At 35.3% G+C, this 18,605-nt stretch overlaps 1 protein-coding gene across 4 annotated transcripts in view; it reads right to left on the reverse strand.

The window, feature by feature from the left end:
* MAPK10 (mitogen-activated protein kinase 10) overlaps positions 1-18,605 on the reverse strand; it is a 165,077-nt gene that overhangs the window by 72,902 nt on the left and 73,570 nt on the right. For all 4 annotated transcript variants that reach the window (XM_020988334.2, XM_020988338.2, XM_020988336.1 and 1 more), the window contains one exon: positions 11,377-11,546. In XM_020988334.2, coding sequence (XP_020843993.1) covers positions 11,377-11,546 — 170 coding nt within the window. The remainder of the gene's footprint in view (positions 1-11,376; positions 11,547-18,605) is intronic.

Raw genomic sequence — 18,605 nt, forward strand, 5'->3', positions numbered from 1 at the left:
TTTAAATATGTACAAGCTATCATGTAAATCTCTTTTTTCTTCCTTTGTTTCTATCCTCCCACCACCACCCTAGATATGGCTAGCATTAGATACAAATAAGTGTATACACATATATATGTATACACACACACACACATATGTAAAACCATTCCATACATACTTCTATTTATCAATTCTTTCTCTGGATGCAGATAGAACTTCCTTCAAATGACCTTTGTAGTTAATTTGGGTATTTATAGTAGTCAAAATACTTAGTTGTTCAAAGTTGTTTTTGAAACAATATTGCTGTTACTGCATACAATGTTTTCTTGGTCGTCCTCATTTTGCTCTTCATTATTTTGTGCAAGCCTATCCAAATTTTTCTAAGATCATCAAATTCATCATTTTTTATAGCACAGCAGTATTCCATCATGACAACATACCACAACTTATTCAGCTGTTCCCCAACTGAAAGATCTTTTCTATCTCTTGTTCAAATCATAAACTCTTCCCATATCCATCGGTCTGAGAGGTAAATTTTTCTATGCTCCTCTAATTACTTATGATATCATTCTTAATGTCTAAATCATTTACCCATTTTTACCATATTTTGATACATGGTATGAGATGTTGGTCTATAGCTAATTTTTGCCAAACTATGTTCCAGTTTTCCCACTCATTTTTCTTAAATGGTGAATTCTTGGCCCAAAAGTTTGGATCTTTGGATTTATCAAACAACTAGATTACCGTGGTCATTTACTACCACGAATTGGGTACCTAATCTATTCCACTGATCCACCACTCTATTTTTTAGGCAGTATATGACTGTTTTGTTTCTACCACTTCATAATAAAGTTTGAAATATGGTATTACTATACTGCCTTTCTTCACATTTTTTATTGATTCCCTTGATATTCTTGACCTTTTGTTCTTCCAGATGGATTTTGTTATTATTTTTTTCTAATTTTATAAAATAATTCTTTGGTAGTTTGATTGGTATAGTACTGGGTAGGTCAATTAATTTAGATAGAATTGTCATTTTATTATATTGGTTTGGCTTACCCATGAGCAATTAATATTTCTCCAGTTGTTTAGTCTGTCTTACTTTGTGTAAAAAGTGCTTTGTAATTGTGTTTCTCTAGTCCTTGGGTTTGTCTTACAGGTAGACTCCCAAATATTTTATAATGTCTACAGTTATTTTTTTTAAGTAGACCAATTTTACTTTATTTTATTTACTTTTAAAAAAATAAACTAGCTATGACTATTTGTACTGTCAAAGTGAACTACACAACCCTCATGGGTATATTAAAAAAATTTTCTTGTTTGTTTTTTAAGCAAATGTCTGAATGTGCTAAATTGTCAAGTTGCATGCATGAAAACAGCCAAACATTGTAATAATCATTAACAAATGGAACTTTAAGGAGTCCCTTAAGTGCTTCCTTATCATTTAAGGTAGCACAAATATTTATATGCAACCTGATCTTTTGGGAACAGGATCAACACCTAATACATGTGTGCAGTCATTTTAAATGGAATTTCTCTTTCTATCTTTATGCTGCATTTTGTTGGTTCTAGAAATGCTAATGGTGCATGTGGTTTTATTTGATATCCTGCACCATTGTTTATTGTTTCAATTAGTTTTTCAGTTGATTTGCTAGGGTTCTCTAAGTCTATTACCATATGATCTGCAACAAAATGATAGTCTTGTTTCCTCATTGCCTATTTTTATTCCTTCAATTTATTTTTTGTCTTATTCCTACAGCTAGTATTTCTAACAGAATATTAAATGATAATGGTGATAATGGGCAGCCTTGCTTCACTCTTGATATTAACGGAAGGTTTTTGGTTCATCCCCATTACATATAATGCTTGCTGATGGTTTTAGATAGATGCTGCTTATCATGTGAAGGAAAGCCCCATTTATTCCCATTATCTGTAGTGTTTTTAATAGGAATGGTTGTTGTATTTTCTCAAAAAGTTTTTTCTGCATCTATTGATATAGTCATATGATTTTCATTGGTTTTCTTACTGATATGGTAAATTATATTTCTAGTTTTCCTAATATTGAGCCAGCCTTGAATTCCTGGCATAAATCCCACCTGGTCACAGTGTTTGATCACTGTGATAGATCACTATGGTCTCCTTTCCAGCATTTTATTTAAAAATTTTGTATCAATATTCATTGGTGAGATTGGCCTGTACTTTTCCTTCTCTGATTCTGTTCTCTCCTTGCTTTAGGTATCAAAACGATATTTGCGCCATAAAAGGGATTTGGTAGGACTCCTTCTTTACCTGTTGGGGTTTTTTTAACGGTTTACATAGTATTGGGATTGATTGTTTCTTAAATGTTTGGTAGAATTCTCTTGTAAGTCCATCTGTTTCTGGGGATATTTTCTTAGAGAACTCATTTGTGGTTTGTTCAATTTTTTAATTTCTAAAATAGGGTTATTTAAGTATTCCATTTCCTTTTCTGTTTATCTAGGCAATTCACATTTTGGTAAATATTCATTCATTTCACTTAGCTTTCCAGTTTTGCTGGCGAATAATTTGGCAAAACAACTTCTAAAAATTGCTTTAATTTCTTCATCGTCGGTGGTGCATTCACTTTTTTTTTCACTTTTGATACTGGTAATTTGGATTTCTTCTTTCTTTTTTTCAAACAAATTAACTAATGGTTATCCACTTAGTTTTATTTATTAGTTCAGTGGTGTTTTTTAACTTTCAATTTTATTAATCTCACCTTTGATTTTCAGGATTTCTATTTTCATGTTTAATTGGGGATTTTTAATTTGTTCTTTTTCTAGTTTTTTTTTAGTTGCATGCCCAATTCATTGATCCGCTTTTGCTTTCTTTTATTTATATGTTTATTTTCGAGATATAAAAATTTCCCCTACATGTTACTTTGGCTATATCCCACAAATGTGGTATATTAGCTCAATGTTATTATCTTTAATGAAATTATTGATTGTTTCTATGATTTGTTATTAGCTCATTCATTCTTTAAGATCAGATTACTTAGGATAGATTAATTTTCAATCTATGCTTCCAAGGCCATTAGGTGTAATTTTTATTGTATTATGTCCAAAAAGGATAGATTTAATATTTCTACTTTCCTACATTTGTTTGTGAGGTTTTTATGCACTACTATATGGTCCATTTTTGTGAAACCGAGAAAGGGTATCTTCCTTTCTATTCCCATTCAGTTTTTTTTTCACAGGGCTATCATATCTAACTTCTCTAAAATTCTATTTATATCCCTAACTTCTTTCTTATTTATTTTATGGCTAAATTTATTTAGCTCAGAGGAAAAAGTTGAGGTCCCCCAGTGTTATAGTTTTACTATCTATTTCCTCCTATAACTCATTTAAGAATTTAGATGCTAGGGTCACTTGGTGCATATGTGGTATTGATATTACTTCATTATGTATGGTAACTTTTAGCAAGATGTAGTTTCTCTGCTTATCTCTTTAATTAGCTCTATTTTTGCTTTTGCTTGGTCTGAGATCATGATATCTACCACTGCCCTTTTTTAAACTTCAGCTGAAGTATAATAGATTGGACTTCATATGGTAAACAATATATTGTTTCTAATTCTGGTTTCTAATCCAGTCTGCTATCTGCTTGTTTTATGGATGATTTCATCTTATTCACATTCACAGTTAGGATTATACTAACTCTTCATTTCCTTCCATCCTATTTTATTCTGTTTATCCCTCTCTATTTTTACTCTGTCCCTCCTCAAAACTCTATTATGCTTCTGACCATTGCCTCCCTTAACTGTCCCTCCTTTTATCATTCACCCTCTTTCTCTTATCCTCTTCCCCTTCTACTACCCTGTTGAATAAGATAGATTTCTATACCCAATTAAGCATGTGTGTGACCATCTTTGAATCAATTCAGAGGAGAATGAGGTTCAAGTATTGCCCTCCCATTTTCCTCTCCACTGTAAAAGCTCTTTCTTGTGTGCCTCTTTTATGAGATAATTTTCCACATTCTTCTTCCCCCACCCCCTCTCTCAGTGCCTCCCTCTTTCTTGTCCATCCATTTTTTTTGAGATAATCTTAACATAATCAACTCACTCCCATGCCCTCTGTCTATGTGGAGTCCTTCTAACTACCCTAGTAATGATAAAGTTCTTAGTAGTTACATGTATCATCTTCTCTTTCATATTTACCTTTTTATATTTATCTTGGATCTTAAATTTGAAAGTCAAATTTTCTATTCATCTCTGTTCTTTTCATCAGGAATGCTTGAAAGTGCCCAATTTCATTAAATAACTATTTTCCTCTGACACATTATACTCAGTTTTGCTGGCTAGGTGATTCTTGGTTGTAATCGTAGCTCCTTTGCCTTCTGAATATCATATTCCAAGCCCTCCATTCCTTTAATGTGGAAGCTGCTAAATCATGTGTGATCCTAACTCTGGCTCCATGATATTTGAGTGGTCTCTTTCTAGCTGCTTGCAATATTTTCTGGGAGCTCTGGAATTTGGCTATAATATCCCTGCAAGTTTTCACTTTGGGATCTCCTTCAGGAGGTAATTGGTGGATTCTTTCCATTTCTATTTTATCCTTGAGTTTAGGATCTCAGGGCAGTTTTCCTTTCTACTTTCTTGAAATATAATGTGTAAGATCTTTTTTTTTCTCTCTCTTGGTTTTCAGGTAGTCCAATGATTCTTAAATTATCTCTCCACAATTTATTTTCCAGGTTAGTTGCTTTTCTAATGAGATATTTCACATTTTATTCTATTTTTCATTGGTTTATCGTTTTTTTGATGTCTCATGGAGTCATTAGCTTCCACTTGTCCAATTCTAATTTTTAAGGAATTATTTTCTTCAGTAAGCTTTTGTACCACTTTCTCCATTTCAGCAATTCTGTTTCTTAAGAAGTTATTTTCATCAGTAATGTTTTGTACCTCTTTTACCATTTGGCCGATTCTATTTTTTAAGATTTTATTTTCTTCAGTATTTTATGTGCCTCTTTTAAAAGCTGTTGTCTTTTCACAATTTTCTTGCATCATTCTCATTTCTTTTCCCAATTTCCCCTCTACTACTGTTTTTTGATTTTTAGCTCAAGGAATCCTTGGTTAGGCTTGTGTCAAACTCAACATTTTTTTTCCTTTGAGCCTTTGCTTGTAGCTTTTTTGACATGTGTTGTCTTCTTCTGAGTTTGTATATTTATCTTCCCTTTCACCATAATAGATTTTTATGGTCAGGTTTTTTTGTTGTTGTTTGCTTTTTTTTTTTCAAACTATTTCTTAACTTTGAATTTTATGTAAAGTTGGGCTTGGTTCCCAAGGTGAAGGCAGTGCTGTCTGGAATATATGGGGAAGAGATAGCAGGAGAAATGTGTCTGAGTCTAACAAAGTTATCTTTAATATAACAGCTGGTCCACAACATGGATAAACCTTGCCATAGGTATGTATCTGGTTACTTTCACTTTAGGGAAAAATGCAGAAGATTATATTAGATTTTTTTGTTATCTAAAAAATTCTTTCTTTAGCTCTGCCAGGAATTCTTATTAGGGTTGTGTCCAATTTGCATTTTCTTTAAGGCTTTTTGCTTTTACATGTTTTCAAATTGTTATCTTCTTTTGATTTTGTGTCACCATAGAAGATGTTTATGATTAGCTTCTTTTTTGTTGTTTGCTCATTTTTCCAGCCTATTTCTTGACTGACTCTTTGTGTGCTGCTCAGTGCTAACCCAAGCGTCTCCTGTAATCAATCTCTTTCTGATCCGCTAGCTGTTTCATCCCTTTACCATCCTTGAGCACTAAGCAGTCCTGGTGCCATCACTGCCTCTGCTACCACTTCTATTGCTGCTGACTTCTGCCACAGCTAAGGCTGCTTCTATTGTACCACACTCCTGGATGACCCCACATTTTCCTAAGCTGCCATGGGCTGGAAAATGACTTGTTGTGACTTGATTTGTTATCCTATTCCAAATTTCATTTGATGCACTTTTTAAAAGTTGTTTAGAGGGTTGGGTTGGGAGAGTTCAACAGAAATGCTCATTTCACTCTGCCATCTTGGCTTCACTCCCTCCCCATATTCCCATTTCTTGATCAAAGGTTCACATATTTAGAGATAAAAGGGACTGTACAGAAGGTACTTTAATAAAGAAATTAAAGCCCTGAGAAGTTGAATGGCCCAAAACTACACTGGTGACAGAGTGTATATTAGAATCTCAGTATGACCTCAGATTCCATATCCAGTGCTTTTTCCAAGCTACCAGGCTACCTCCTACAATTTTAGGACACATTTTCTTTCTCTTTCAGTATGTTCATCTTTCATGGAGTCACTAAGATGCATCTAAAGACAATAAGGTGACTTAGTGGATAGAACACTAGATCTATAATCAAGAGGACCTGAGTTCAAATTTAACCACAGACATTGATCTAAGGCATTAAGCTCTGTTGTGCTCATTTTTTCCTTATCTGTAAAACGGGGATAAAAATAGCATCTAATTCCCAACATTGTTGAAAGGATAAAATGAGACAACAGTCACAAAATGTTATTGTTGTTGTTGCTGTTTTAAATCTACAATGCTGCCAAGTACTGGACTGCATGTTGCTCATGTAGACTGTTCTTTAGGGCGTGGACACAAGCACTGATCTTGCATGTTTTTCTGAAAATATGAATATCTGCCTTATGGAGGGGAAATAGGAAATTTGTTTTCCAATTTAATATGGGTTGAATCCAATGAATTAATTTTTAGGAGTGTTATTTTATTTAAAGAGTTAATTTTATTTAATTAATAATTAATTCAACCTTTATTTTATTTATTTATGCCAACTAAGTGTTAGACATGATAGACACTGGAAAAGCTTTTTGCATCATTAAACTTATTGTCTCTACTGTAAAATTACCATTTTGCAATATCATTTACCTCTTACTAGAAATTGAGGCAAAGACATTCAATCTCTTAATCAGAAATTCCTCATGGTTAAGTTAGCTGGTCACCAAACTTTATTTCACGTTTTTAAGCTCTTAGAATTTGAATTAGTGATGGAAGCACCTTAGCAGTATGTTTCTTTTATTTGATTTGGTATCTTTCAAGATAACATTACTTGTAAATGCCAAAAAAGAAAAAAATTCTGCAAGAGAAGGAAAGAATTGTGTGACTTCTCAGTTTGACACAATGCCATTTCCAGCTTTGTTTACAATTAAAGAGTGGCCTGAGCTTGAAAACAAATGGTTTCGATAAGAGTAAGGTGCCATATGGTACCAACTCAGATTATCACGAAAGAAAGTAGGAGCTGATCCCTAGCGTAGCAGGGAAACAGTAAAACTAAAGTGAAAATAGGAATGAATCTCTTGCTATTCCTCTCTTTCTCTGCTGTTCTTTTACTTCCTTTTTGTTTATTTAGGGTCCTCCTATGTTATAGTAAATTATGATCAGTCTATGACCTCATCTTGGAATTTAATAGGTGAAAGACATTAGACTGGATCAACATTTAGGAAATTGTACATCACTTTGTGATCTCAAAATTCTCACTACTACTATATTTTTTACACCAATATTGTTCTATTTTTAAATTAAATCATTCTATATCATTGAACATTATGATCTCATAAGAATATTTACACTGATGAAATTATAGATTTCATTAATCTATATTAATTATATAGATTATTATCTATATTGATAGATTAATATTAATTAATTATCATTAAATAGCAATTTTATGAGTTTGTAAAAAGGAAGGTGTTGGGTGGGCTTTTGCTGGTGTTTGGGAAATTTGGATAATGATTGGTTCGGCAGGTTCTTGGTCCCTTACCAGTGGATCATTTTACTGATTACTGGAGTTTCACACCTGGAAATGAAGATACTTATTAGCTCACACAGTGAAGCATTTGTTTCTGCATCACTGATTTGGAAAGCGAAAACATCGGATGTTTGGCTGTTTTGTTTCCGTGATCAGCGATGCATTGATGGGAAGAAAAGAGCAGGATTCTCACGTAAGAAAGGCCATTCAGCAATAGGGAGCTCAAAGTACCTAGAACATTTTAAGTTAGTCTACTATATAAAACGATGAGAAGTTGGGAAATAAGATAAATATCTCCACACTTGAAAAAAAGTACTTTTCCTACTCATGTTTTGTAGAACACTTAAATAGAATATAGTTGGGTTATTATCTCATTTGGAAAAAGTTTTTCTATTTTGTGTTCTTGTCCAAAAGAAACATGTATGAAAACAAAAGTTTGTTTGTTTGTTTTTTTCATGAACTTCTAGAAACCCTATATTGAACGAATGGATTCTAAAGCAAGAGCTAAACCAGGGGTGGGGAACCTGTGGCCTCGAGACCACATGTGGCCCTCTAGGTCCTCAAGTGTGGCCCTTTGACTGAATCCAAGCTCCACAGAACAAATCCTTTTATTAAGGGGATTTTTTTCTGTGGAGTTTGGCTTCAGTCAAAGTGTTTAGCTGCTAAACCTTTAAAATGTAACTTCTGTCATATGTCATTTTTTGTTTTGTTTGGATCTGTGATTGCATCAGTGTGCAGAATTTCCTAGGAGGAAACTTCCAATACCGATACCCCTATTCTTCAAGTTCCAGTCTTAGAGACTGTGTTTTCCAGGACCACAGAGCAGTGACTTGCCAGACAGGACGGGAGTGAGACTGGATTTAAATCGAGGTTGCCCAGATTCCACTATCCAAAGCCATTGTCTAGGACTCTCTATCCTTAATAGTGGAGATGAAAGCCCTGTCCTGCTTGAGGGAAGGAGCAGAGTTGGCAGAGAGAAAAAGCTTTAATTCTCATCCAGTCTTTGAGTTTTAAGCAAGCGCTTCTGCTTCCAGCTTCAAGGTGGAGAATGGAAGAAGCCAACCCCACTTCAGGTAGCTGAAGGAAAGCACTCTGGGAAGACATGAGAAAGGCTGGTGGTCTATATAATTGTCCTTATCTCCAGATTGCTAGTCTAAAGACATGGGGGAGTTTCCCCTTAGGTGAGAGCTAGAACTCTCTCTCCTACTTCAACTGAGTAATGTTGCTCCCAATGGGAGAACTTCTTCTCTCTCTACATTTGGTCCTATGTAGGCCTTATTTGATTTAATGAATTGATTTGTTTGCTATTCACTATGTGTGTTCACAGCAATTAGGTGAATAGAACTCTGGGCCTGGACTCAGGAGGACCTAAGTTCAAATCTGGCTTCAGACACTTTCTAGCTGTGTGACCCTGGGTAAGTCATTTTACTCTGCCTCGGTTTCCTATCTGTAAAATGAGCTAGAGAAGGAAATGGCAAACCACTCTAGCATCTTTGCCAAGAAAACTCCCAATAAGGTCATGAAAGGATTGGACAATTGAAATGACTTAACAACAACAAAATGTGTGTTCATTGTAGAACTGGTATTTGGTGGGAAAAGGTTCAAGTTTAGATATAAAGCTTGGGATCATCCTTCTCCCCAATAATGACGCAGTAATTAGAGTTAGATTGAACCAGATCATATCCCCAGACTTATATTATCTAAGGGAACAGATAGATATAATTCTAGCCCAGTACCTCTCTTATCTCTGAGGAAAAATATGTCTGAGGGAAACAAAGTGCTGGGCTCTGGCTCCAATCTCCTGCTTCCCATCCTGGCAGGAATTAAAGTCTTTCTTGGAGAAAAGATGGTGAGGGAAGAGGAGAAGAGGCTAGAGATATCTATTCTGCTACCCTTTGAACCACACATGATGCTACCTGCACGCTGCATGCTACATGAAATGATAGGCCTCACAGCATATGGGGCCTCACTCTACATATGAGACTCACTACACTTTATTTAAAGGAAACAAAAGGGTCATTCTCTTCCACTCATCAATGGAAACAATAGCAAAATGATAATCAAATAACCCAATTAAAACACCACCATGCAAAATTTCTAGTAGTAGACTTTCAAATCTCTGTACTAAATATTAGAACAAAAGTTTTCTTGATATAATTATATGAAGGTTGGTTTTTTCTTTTCTTTCTGTGAGATGCAGTACAATTTAATGGACAGATTGTTTGCCCTAAAGTTAGGAAGACCTGACCTCGAACCTTTCCTAAAACATTTGGTAGCTATGTGAGCACTGACAAATCACTTTTTCTGAACTTCAGTTTCTTTATTTATAAAATGGGAATATAATAATCCCTACCACATGGTGTTGTGAGACTCAAACAAGGTACTGTATGGAAAATACTTTGAACATTTTAAAAGAATATATTAATGTGAACTATTACTACTACCACTGTTGTTATTGTTTCAATTATGTCAGTGGCAGTCTTATTTAAGGCAAAACAATTTTTATACAGTCAAAAAACAAACACAGTCTATTAAGTTCTCAGAACATTTAAACCAACAGTCTTATTTAGTAAAATTCCCTCCTACTTCCTCAATCTCCCAACAAGACTTCTTCAGGAAGTAGTTGGTTTTTTACCACTAGTAGCTGGGTGTCAACTTCTTGGGCACGTTGTAGAGGGATATGGATTGACCTGAGTAAGGTTCTCAATGTGAAGTCTGGGATCACCAGTGGTTCCTAAGACCCATCCTGGGGGATCTAAAAAGTCAAAATCATTTTCATAATCATATGAAGATATTCTAATTTCTAATACAGCAAATGTTGATAGATATAACCCATTTAAATAAAAGCTCTTGAGGGAGGAGGTGTTTCCTCAATAATCTTTACAAGTGTAAAGGAGTCCTGAGTCCAAAATGTTTGACAACCAGTAGACTAGATGAATACTCACATCCTCATTGATTCTGGGGTTTCATGATTCTTCAATGTTTTTAATCACCCAAGTTAGACTATAGCTTGTAATCTTTCCAATCCTGCCTTCCATAATCACATAGGGATGTAGATTCAGGGCTGGGAGGGACCTTAAAGTTCATACTTTCACTTTATAGATAAGGAAGCTGAATCCCAGAAAGATAAACTTGCCCAGTGTCACAGAGGCAAAATTGGACTTTGAGCCCAAAACAAGTACTTTCCCCACTAAAAGCTCCCCATTTTAGAAATCTTCAGCAGATATATTGAGAGATGTCATTCCAAATAGGTATCAGAGTTTGGATTCTGGTGGTTTTTTGGGTGGTACTTAAGACTAACATATTATAAAAATATTTGAATTTTCATTTATGTCTCAATGGATCCTTATTTAGCCTTTATAACATCACCTATTTCCTTAATAAGACTTTTTTTGCAACATAAATATTGAAACATCAGAACTCAAGGGTTATTGGCAATAGCTTTTCTCCTGTATGGCTGCCAAATTAACTAGTAAATTCATGTTTGCAGGGGAGACAAGCTTTCTTCAGCAGAATGAATTTTTTCCCCTCCAATGAGTTTCTCGGTTTTGATTTTGATTTTTGTTCATTTCTTTGCTGTAGCAAGGAGATGACATAGTAAAACTACAAGATGAAACTCATCCAACTTACCAAACGATTCCCTGAGCCCCAGAACCAATAGGCTTTAGATTCTGGCAGCGTTTGAGGACTGTGAACGTTGAATCTCCCACTTCAACACTGTAGAACTGGTTGTCTACTTTGCTTTTGCTCATGTTGTAATGTTTGGCAATATATGACACATCCACTTGTTTATCAAATCCCTGTCAGGAAGAATGGAAAAAAAAAGTGAGAAGACTAACCCAGTAGCATGGTAATGAAATGTAGGGAAGTCTGCTGTTTATACAAATCCTAATAGCTGCTAGTCTCCTATATTTATATATTATCGGTGTTCACATCTTTACTAAAAACAGGCAGATCAGCCAGAAATGTAAAGATGACATAAAATATTATTGTTATTGACCCAAAATAACTTTCTAAGGGAAGTTTCTTTCACATGGAAAGTACTGATAATGGGTTGAGCTCAATTATTCAGAGGATGTCCAGTTCTGTGGGTAGAAAAACCTGGGGCCTGGAAGTCAAAACCTAGGTTCTGGGCCTGACTCTGCCACAGGGTGAAAAATCAGTCTTTCTAGGCTTAGCTTCCTCATTTAGAAAGGTTAGATTAGATGACAGCTGATATTTTAGTGATTCAAAATTAATGAAGCAGGTCCCATGACCAGGAAAATGTATGTATAGATGTTTTCCATGAATCTATATCACCTGGGATAAGGAATTGTATGTAATAGCTAAGGCTGACACATGAGGTAAAAACCCCATGAAATAACATCAGAGAAATATACTCAGCATTCCTATTCAGAATTCCCACACCTAGCTCTAGAAGAGAAAATGACAGATGTGGAACATACACACACAAAAACACAAGTCAAAGAAAATTTGGCAAGAGAGATGTGAAAAGCAAAAACTTTTTTTGCAAGTAGCATTTTATTTTTTCCAAATAATATAATTTCAACATTCATTTTTTATAAGATTTTGAGTTTCAAATTTGTTCTCCCTCCCTTCCTCCCATCCTGCCTCCCCAAGATGTCAAGCAATCTGATATAGGTTCTATATGTGTAATCATGGTAAACATTTTCACATTAGTGATGTTGTGAAAGAAAAATCAAAACAAAATGGGAAAAGCCACAAAAGAAAAAAAAGTGAAAATAGTATGCTTCGATCTGCATTCAGACTCCATAGTTCTTTCTCTGGATGTGGATGGCATTTTTCTTTTTTTTTTTTCTTTTTTCTTTTTAGTGAAGCAATAAGGGTTAAGTGACTTGCCCAGGGTCACACAGCTAGTAAGTGTCAAGTGTCTGAGGCCGAATTTGAACTCAGGTCCTCCTGACTCTAAGGCCAGAGTTCTATCTACTGCACCACCTAGCTGCCCCATGGGTAGCATTTTCCATCATGAGTCTTTTGGAATTGTCTTAGATCATTGTATTGCTGAGAAGAGCTAAGTCTATCAAAGTTGATCATAGCACAATGTTGCTGTTACTATACATTATGTTACAGATCAAAACAATTCTGAATTATCACTCCATATCTATCAAATTGACAAAGATGATGAAAGGCAAAAATAGTCAACATTAGAAAGGGATGAAGAAGATAAGCAAACTAAGAAATCCTTGGTGGGGCTATGTATTAGTCCAACTGTTTTGTAACCAATTTGGAATTATGAAAGAAAAGTTATTAGCATCATTTTTGTAGTAGATAAAAACTATAACTAAATTATGTGCTCAAAACTTCCAAGTCATTTAATCAGCAAAATGGAAGACTTGACATTTTCTCTAATCTTCACAACTTCTCAGACCTCCCCCAAATAGTCATTATGTCCAAGAGATGAAACAGTTTCAGCTACCTCCATAGTCAGACACGAAATCAATGAGATGATAATCCAATGAACTAACAGAGAAGAAAACTGGTGATCTCTTAACCCTAACACACTCTCTAAGTACCTCATCTTCCACCACTCACAAGCTCCTGCAGGGTTGTACAAGCTGACCCATGGTTTTACAAAGGAAACTCTACATTCACAATACATACACCAGTGCCACGGAATACCAAAAGGCCGAAGTTTGTACTGAATGGAACAACAGTGCCATAGCACTGAGCCTTAGCAATAAAATTCATCCAGAGAACTGGGGAATGGAGGACACTAGAAAAAGGACACATCTATGTAATTTCATGGCACTCCACTAAGCCAGAGAGAAAGAGCTCAGCATCTAACTGAAGCTAGTTCTGTACTTCCAGAAGTGACTTGAGACAGAAACAGAACTACCCAGCAAGGGAAGAAGCTGAAATAGCTTTGAGGTCCAGCCTCCAGGGAAACTGGTATCAAAGGAGGAGTGCATAATAGGGAAAAATAAATTTAAAAACTAAAATTACCAAAGATCTCAGAAGTAAGAAAACTCAGTTAGAGACGTCAAACCTAGCAGATAAAATAGCATGGAAGATATTCATAGTGAAAGTAAATAGGGCCTCCAGACGAGCTGAAAGAGTCCAAACATCTATGAATAAATACCGCAAGACAAAGGAAAATGAATTAATGACTGATGAGGCAGAGGAACCTGTAGATTCCCGAGAGAACACAGAATAATAGCAAGATGCTCCTGGATGATTTAAAAGAGAACTAAGAATTGTGAAAGCAGAATTTATGGCTTGCACAGCAGAGATAAGTGGCAGAACAGAAAAACTTCTGAGTCATGCCACCAAGTATCCAGGAATCAATCTACCAGAGCACACAAATTACTTGTGTAGATTCAATTACAGATGGCTCCCGCTCAGTGAAATGGAGAACAACTTAAAAAGCTGGAGGAATATTCAGGGCTCAGGGATGGGCCAATATAATAAAAATGACATTATTATCATAGTTAATTTTACATTTTAGTGCTACACAATCAAACATTCAAGAGGATATTTCATAGAACTTGATAAAATAGTAACAAAATTCAATTGGGAAAAATAAAAGATGGAGAATATCAAGGGAAATGACACAAACAGGAAAGGATGAAGAGGCAATAGCACTTCTAGACCTCAAACTAGCAATCATTAAAACCACAACTTACCAATTTAAAAATAGAGAGGTAGCTCAATGGAGCAGAATAGATAAGGAAGAGTCAGAAATAATAGAACTCAACCCAATATTCAATAAACTACATACACACACATATGCATATATGTGTGTATATACACATGCATACATACATGCATACACGTATACACACACATATATAGTCGGAGGCACATGTAGGGAAAGAACTCCCTATTTGATAAAAACAGAAAACCTGGAAGGTAATCTGGCAGAAATTAGGCTTTGACCAATATTTTATACCACATTCCACAATAGGTTCCAAATGGATATGGCTTAATATCAAAGAAGAAGAGCAGATCATATAACTCTCACAGCTATGGGGTTGAGATATTCTTAGCCCAACAAGAAATAGAAGCAGTTACAGAAGATGAAGTAAATAACTTTGATTACATGAACCTTACAAAAAGGAAAAAGAAAAACACAAATAGTGAGCACATTATTTGAGGAACTTACTGGAGAATTTGAATATAATAGAATTTGATTTCATGGTAAGGAACAATGAATGAGGAGAACATGAATAGACACGATAATGATAATGTAATTGAAGACAACACTAGAGGACAAAAGAAATTAGATAAGGGAAGAAGGAAGAAAGGAGGGAAAAAAGGAAGCAGAAGAAAGAGAAAGACAGAAAAGGAAATGATTAACTGTTTACTATATACCAAGCACTGTCCTAAAACACAGGAATACATTTTATTTGTAGCTGACATTTGTGGAAAGGTGTAGGAGTCCTAAGAGTGCGTCAACAGTACAAATGGCAAGATCTCAGTGTCCTTGGGTTATATTAGTAGGTCAGATAACAGTAGATTTCTACAAGGTGTAGAGACAAGGCAGATGGTAAGGCCCAGTGGTCCTTAGAGTTAGTGACCCCCATCTCATCCGAGCAGTCAAGCAGTCCTGATGGGTTCTGGGCAGTTTGGGCTGAGCAAAGAGGGGAAGGAAGAAAACAAAGGGAGAGAGAGCTCCTGGGAGGCTGTTGGTTTTCCTGTCATTCTGCAGTTTCAGATAGATTCTGGAACAGCCCAGGTTGAAGGAGAGGTTCTAGATGACTGATGATAGAACATAACCTTCCTCTTTAAAGAAAGTGCTATGAGAGTGCTATGTCAATACCATACAGATGGTTTTGCTTAATGTTATTTGTTGCTGTAGAGGAGGGTGGTCTGGGACTGGGAGGCATTATTGGGAAGAGACTATAGTGTAAAAGTGTAAAATGAATTAATCAAACTTTGTTTAAAAAGAGGCAAGTTTTGTATAACAAATGAATGAAGTACCTGTTTTTTATGTATAACTGACAATGATGCCATTGTAGCGAGTCCCCTTACCTCTTGATTAATTCCATTACCAGTTTCTGACACCAACAGCTTCAAAATTATACCTCATTCTGCATGTTTCCAAGGGTCTGACTTCACATAATCTGGGAAGAATGAGCTGAATTCCTTATGTCCCCACTTTTGTTTGTGAGTGATGGTTGTGAATTACACATCTAGTCAAACAGAGCAATGTGAAAAAACATTGAGATTGAACCCCTGATTTTCAGAAGATTAAAAAATTACTGACAGCAAACTACACTGCCCTTGGGAAATTGTTCAGTGAGTTTGATGACCCAAGCTTCTCTCTGAAACAAAGGTCTATCAACAACATTCTTCCAGTGGTGCTATTCTTCAGACTTTGAAGAATCAAATTTGTATATCTTCCGCAGAGCAACACAGAGGTGTAGTTTTGACACATTACTAACGATGTTAGGCATAAAGAATATAAGCAGAAAGAGATGCTACGAGAAAGCAAGGTGGACTAATCATTTAGCAAGATGGAGGAATAATGGATGAACAACCTGAATGTTCTACTAACACTCACAGAGTGTCAAGAGAACTAGATAACCCCTTGTATGTTGACTGGAGTGAGCTATGAAGTGGACTATGGAAGATGTATGGGTGGCCATGGATAAAAATGTTTTGATCTTTATTGTTGGAAAGAAGACCCATATTACTGAGATCGCAAATCCAGCAAAGCATCCAAATAAAATCACAAGAGTGCCTTCTGAATGCTTCAGTGGAATGATCACTGCACTGGGAGATGTGATCTATATTCTAGTTCCCCTCCAGGCTACATGTTGAAATCATACCTTGTAGGCTGTGTCTTTTTGGATAAGTCACATATGTGTTCTAGTCTTCAAATGCCTCATCTGTAAAATGGTCATTAATTATCTAAACATAAAGAATAGCTTTAGGCAGAGAGAGGCATAAGGAAAGATAGAATGACAGGAGCTTCTGTTTGGAAAAAGAAATACCAGAATTCTTGATCAGAACTCTGCCCTCCACAGTACATGGGCATGGCAGTCTGGCCCCTCCTCCACAATGACCACCCTTACTTGCCCCTTCCCACAACTCCTTACAAACACACAGCTCATAGCTTCTACTGGAACCACAAAATAATGGATAGGTTTTGAGGAGAAAAGAAGACTACAAGGAAGCAATCAGTCAGATATTATCAAGAATATTTATAGATAAAACTATTAAGAAGACAATAAATATGTTATACCTATATAATAAAATAATAAATTATAATAATAGTAAAATATCATAAATAATAAAAGCAAGTAATAAAAATGGAATAGGCCTGTTGATATTTCTATAGTGATCTCTGCTCATCAGTGATGAAAATGAAGCCACCCCATTTGGATTCTACTACACTATGTGAGAAAGCAGCAACATCACCTCAAAGATGAAATTAGGAAGCACAGAATTCCAGTTTCAAATACACCCAGAAGAAATCTATGCTAGAGTTGACACAATTTTAAAATTATTCATTTCTCAAGATATCTCAGAGATGGAAATCCCAAATAAAAAGAAGCCAACAGAAACCAATGATCTGATACTACAAGACCTAAAGCCTCCTCAAGAGACAAAAGTGATCAAAAGATATGAAGGAATCTTCTCAAAAGAAGAATGAAAAACTATCAATATAATATGAAAGAAATACCCCAAATCAATAACAATTAGAGAAATACATATCAAAACAACTTTGAGGTTTCACTTCACACCCATCAAATTAGCAAAAATAACAAAATACCAGGAATAGCCAATGTTTTAGGGCAGGGTCTAGTCACAGAAAGATGGGAACATAATGCATTGTTTGTGTAAAACAGTTTGGAATTATAAAAATGAAGTGGATAAAATGGCCATGTTCTTTGATGCAGAGGCCCCCGCTACTAGTCATATACCCCCTTACTGACAAAAAGAATGTCTCCATACACAACAAATTCTTTTAGCATCACTTTTTGGAATAGCAAAGAATTGGAAGCAAAATCAATGCCCATCAATTAGGAAACAGCTAAAGAAATTATGATGCATAGATGTAATAAAACATTACTGTACATAGAAAAACTTACATGAACTGATAAGTATATAACTAAGTGACGTAAACGGAGACAAGGAAATAACAAAAATGACTACAACAATATAAATGAAAAAAATAATCACAAAACAATAAAAATAAAAGTTGCAAAATTCAAAACAACATCGTTCCCAAGATCAGATATGATGACACTTTTTTTCCACTCTAATTTTTTTGCAGACAGAGGAGTCCTCAAGTGTGTACCAGTGCATACACTGTCAGATTTTTTTCCAATGTATTGATTTGTTTTGGTAAATTTTCCTCTTAATTCTCTTTTTACTTTTTTTTTTTTGTGAGGCAATTGGGGTTAAGTGACTTGACCAGGGTCACAGAACTAATAAGTATTATGTGCCTGAGGTCAGATTTGAACTTAGGTCCTCCTGACTATCCCCTGCACCACCTAGCTACCCTGTTACTTTTTAAAAGATTTTTTGTCTTAATATAGTTTTTGAAAGGAGAGAGGGAGAGAGAGGTGAAGTGGAAGGATATAGGGGAAAATATAGGTAATGTAGAAACAGAAGATATCAACAGCAATTAAAAAGAAAAATAAACCACTAATCCACTTGCCTATAGCTGTTAAATCTTTTCTAGACTAGTCGTACTTGTAGTGAGGGTCCCATGAAATGGAACACATATATAATTTTTTAAAGTAGAGCATAATTTTACAGCAACACATCTAAAAGAGAAGTATAACAACTTAAAAAACCCACCAAGTCTATTATTCACTGATTTCTAAAGTTCATTTCAGTTGGTACAACAAATCCTAGCCTTAAAGGCTCTCCTTATATAAGGCAGG

The sequence above is a fragment of the Phascolarctos cinereus genome, unplaced genomic scaffold, assembly GCF_003287225.1.
Source record: "Phascolarctos cinereus isolate Bilbo 61053 unplaced genomic scaffold, phaCin_HiC Scaffold_9;HRSCAF=440, whole genome shotgun sequence".
NCBI lineage: Eukaryota > Metazoa > Chordata > Mammalia > Diprotodontia > Phascolarctidae > Phascolarctos > Phascolarctos cinereus.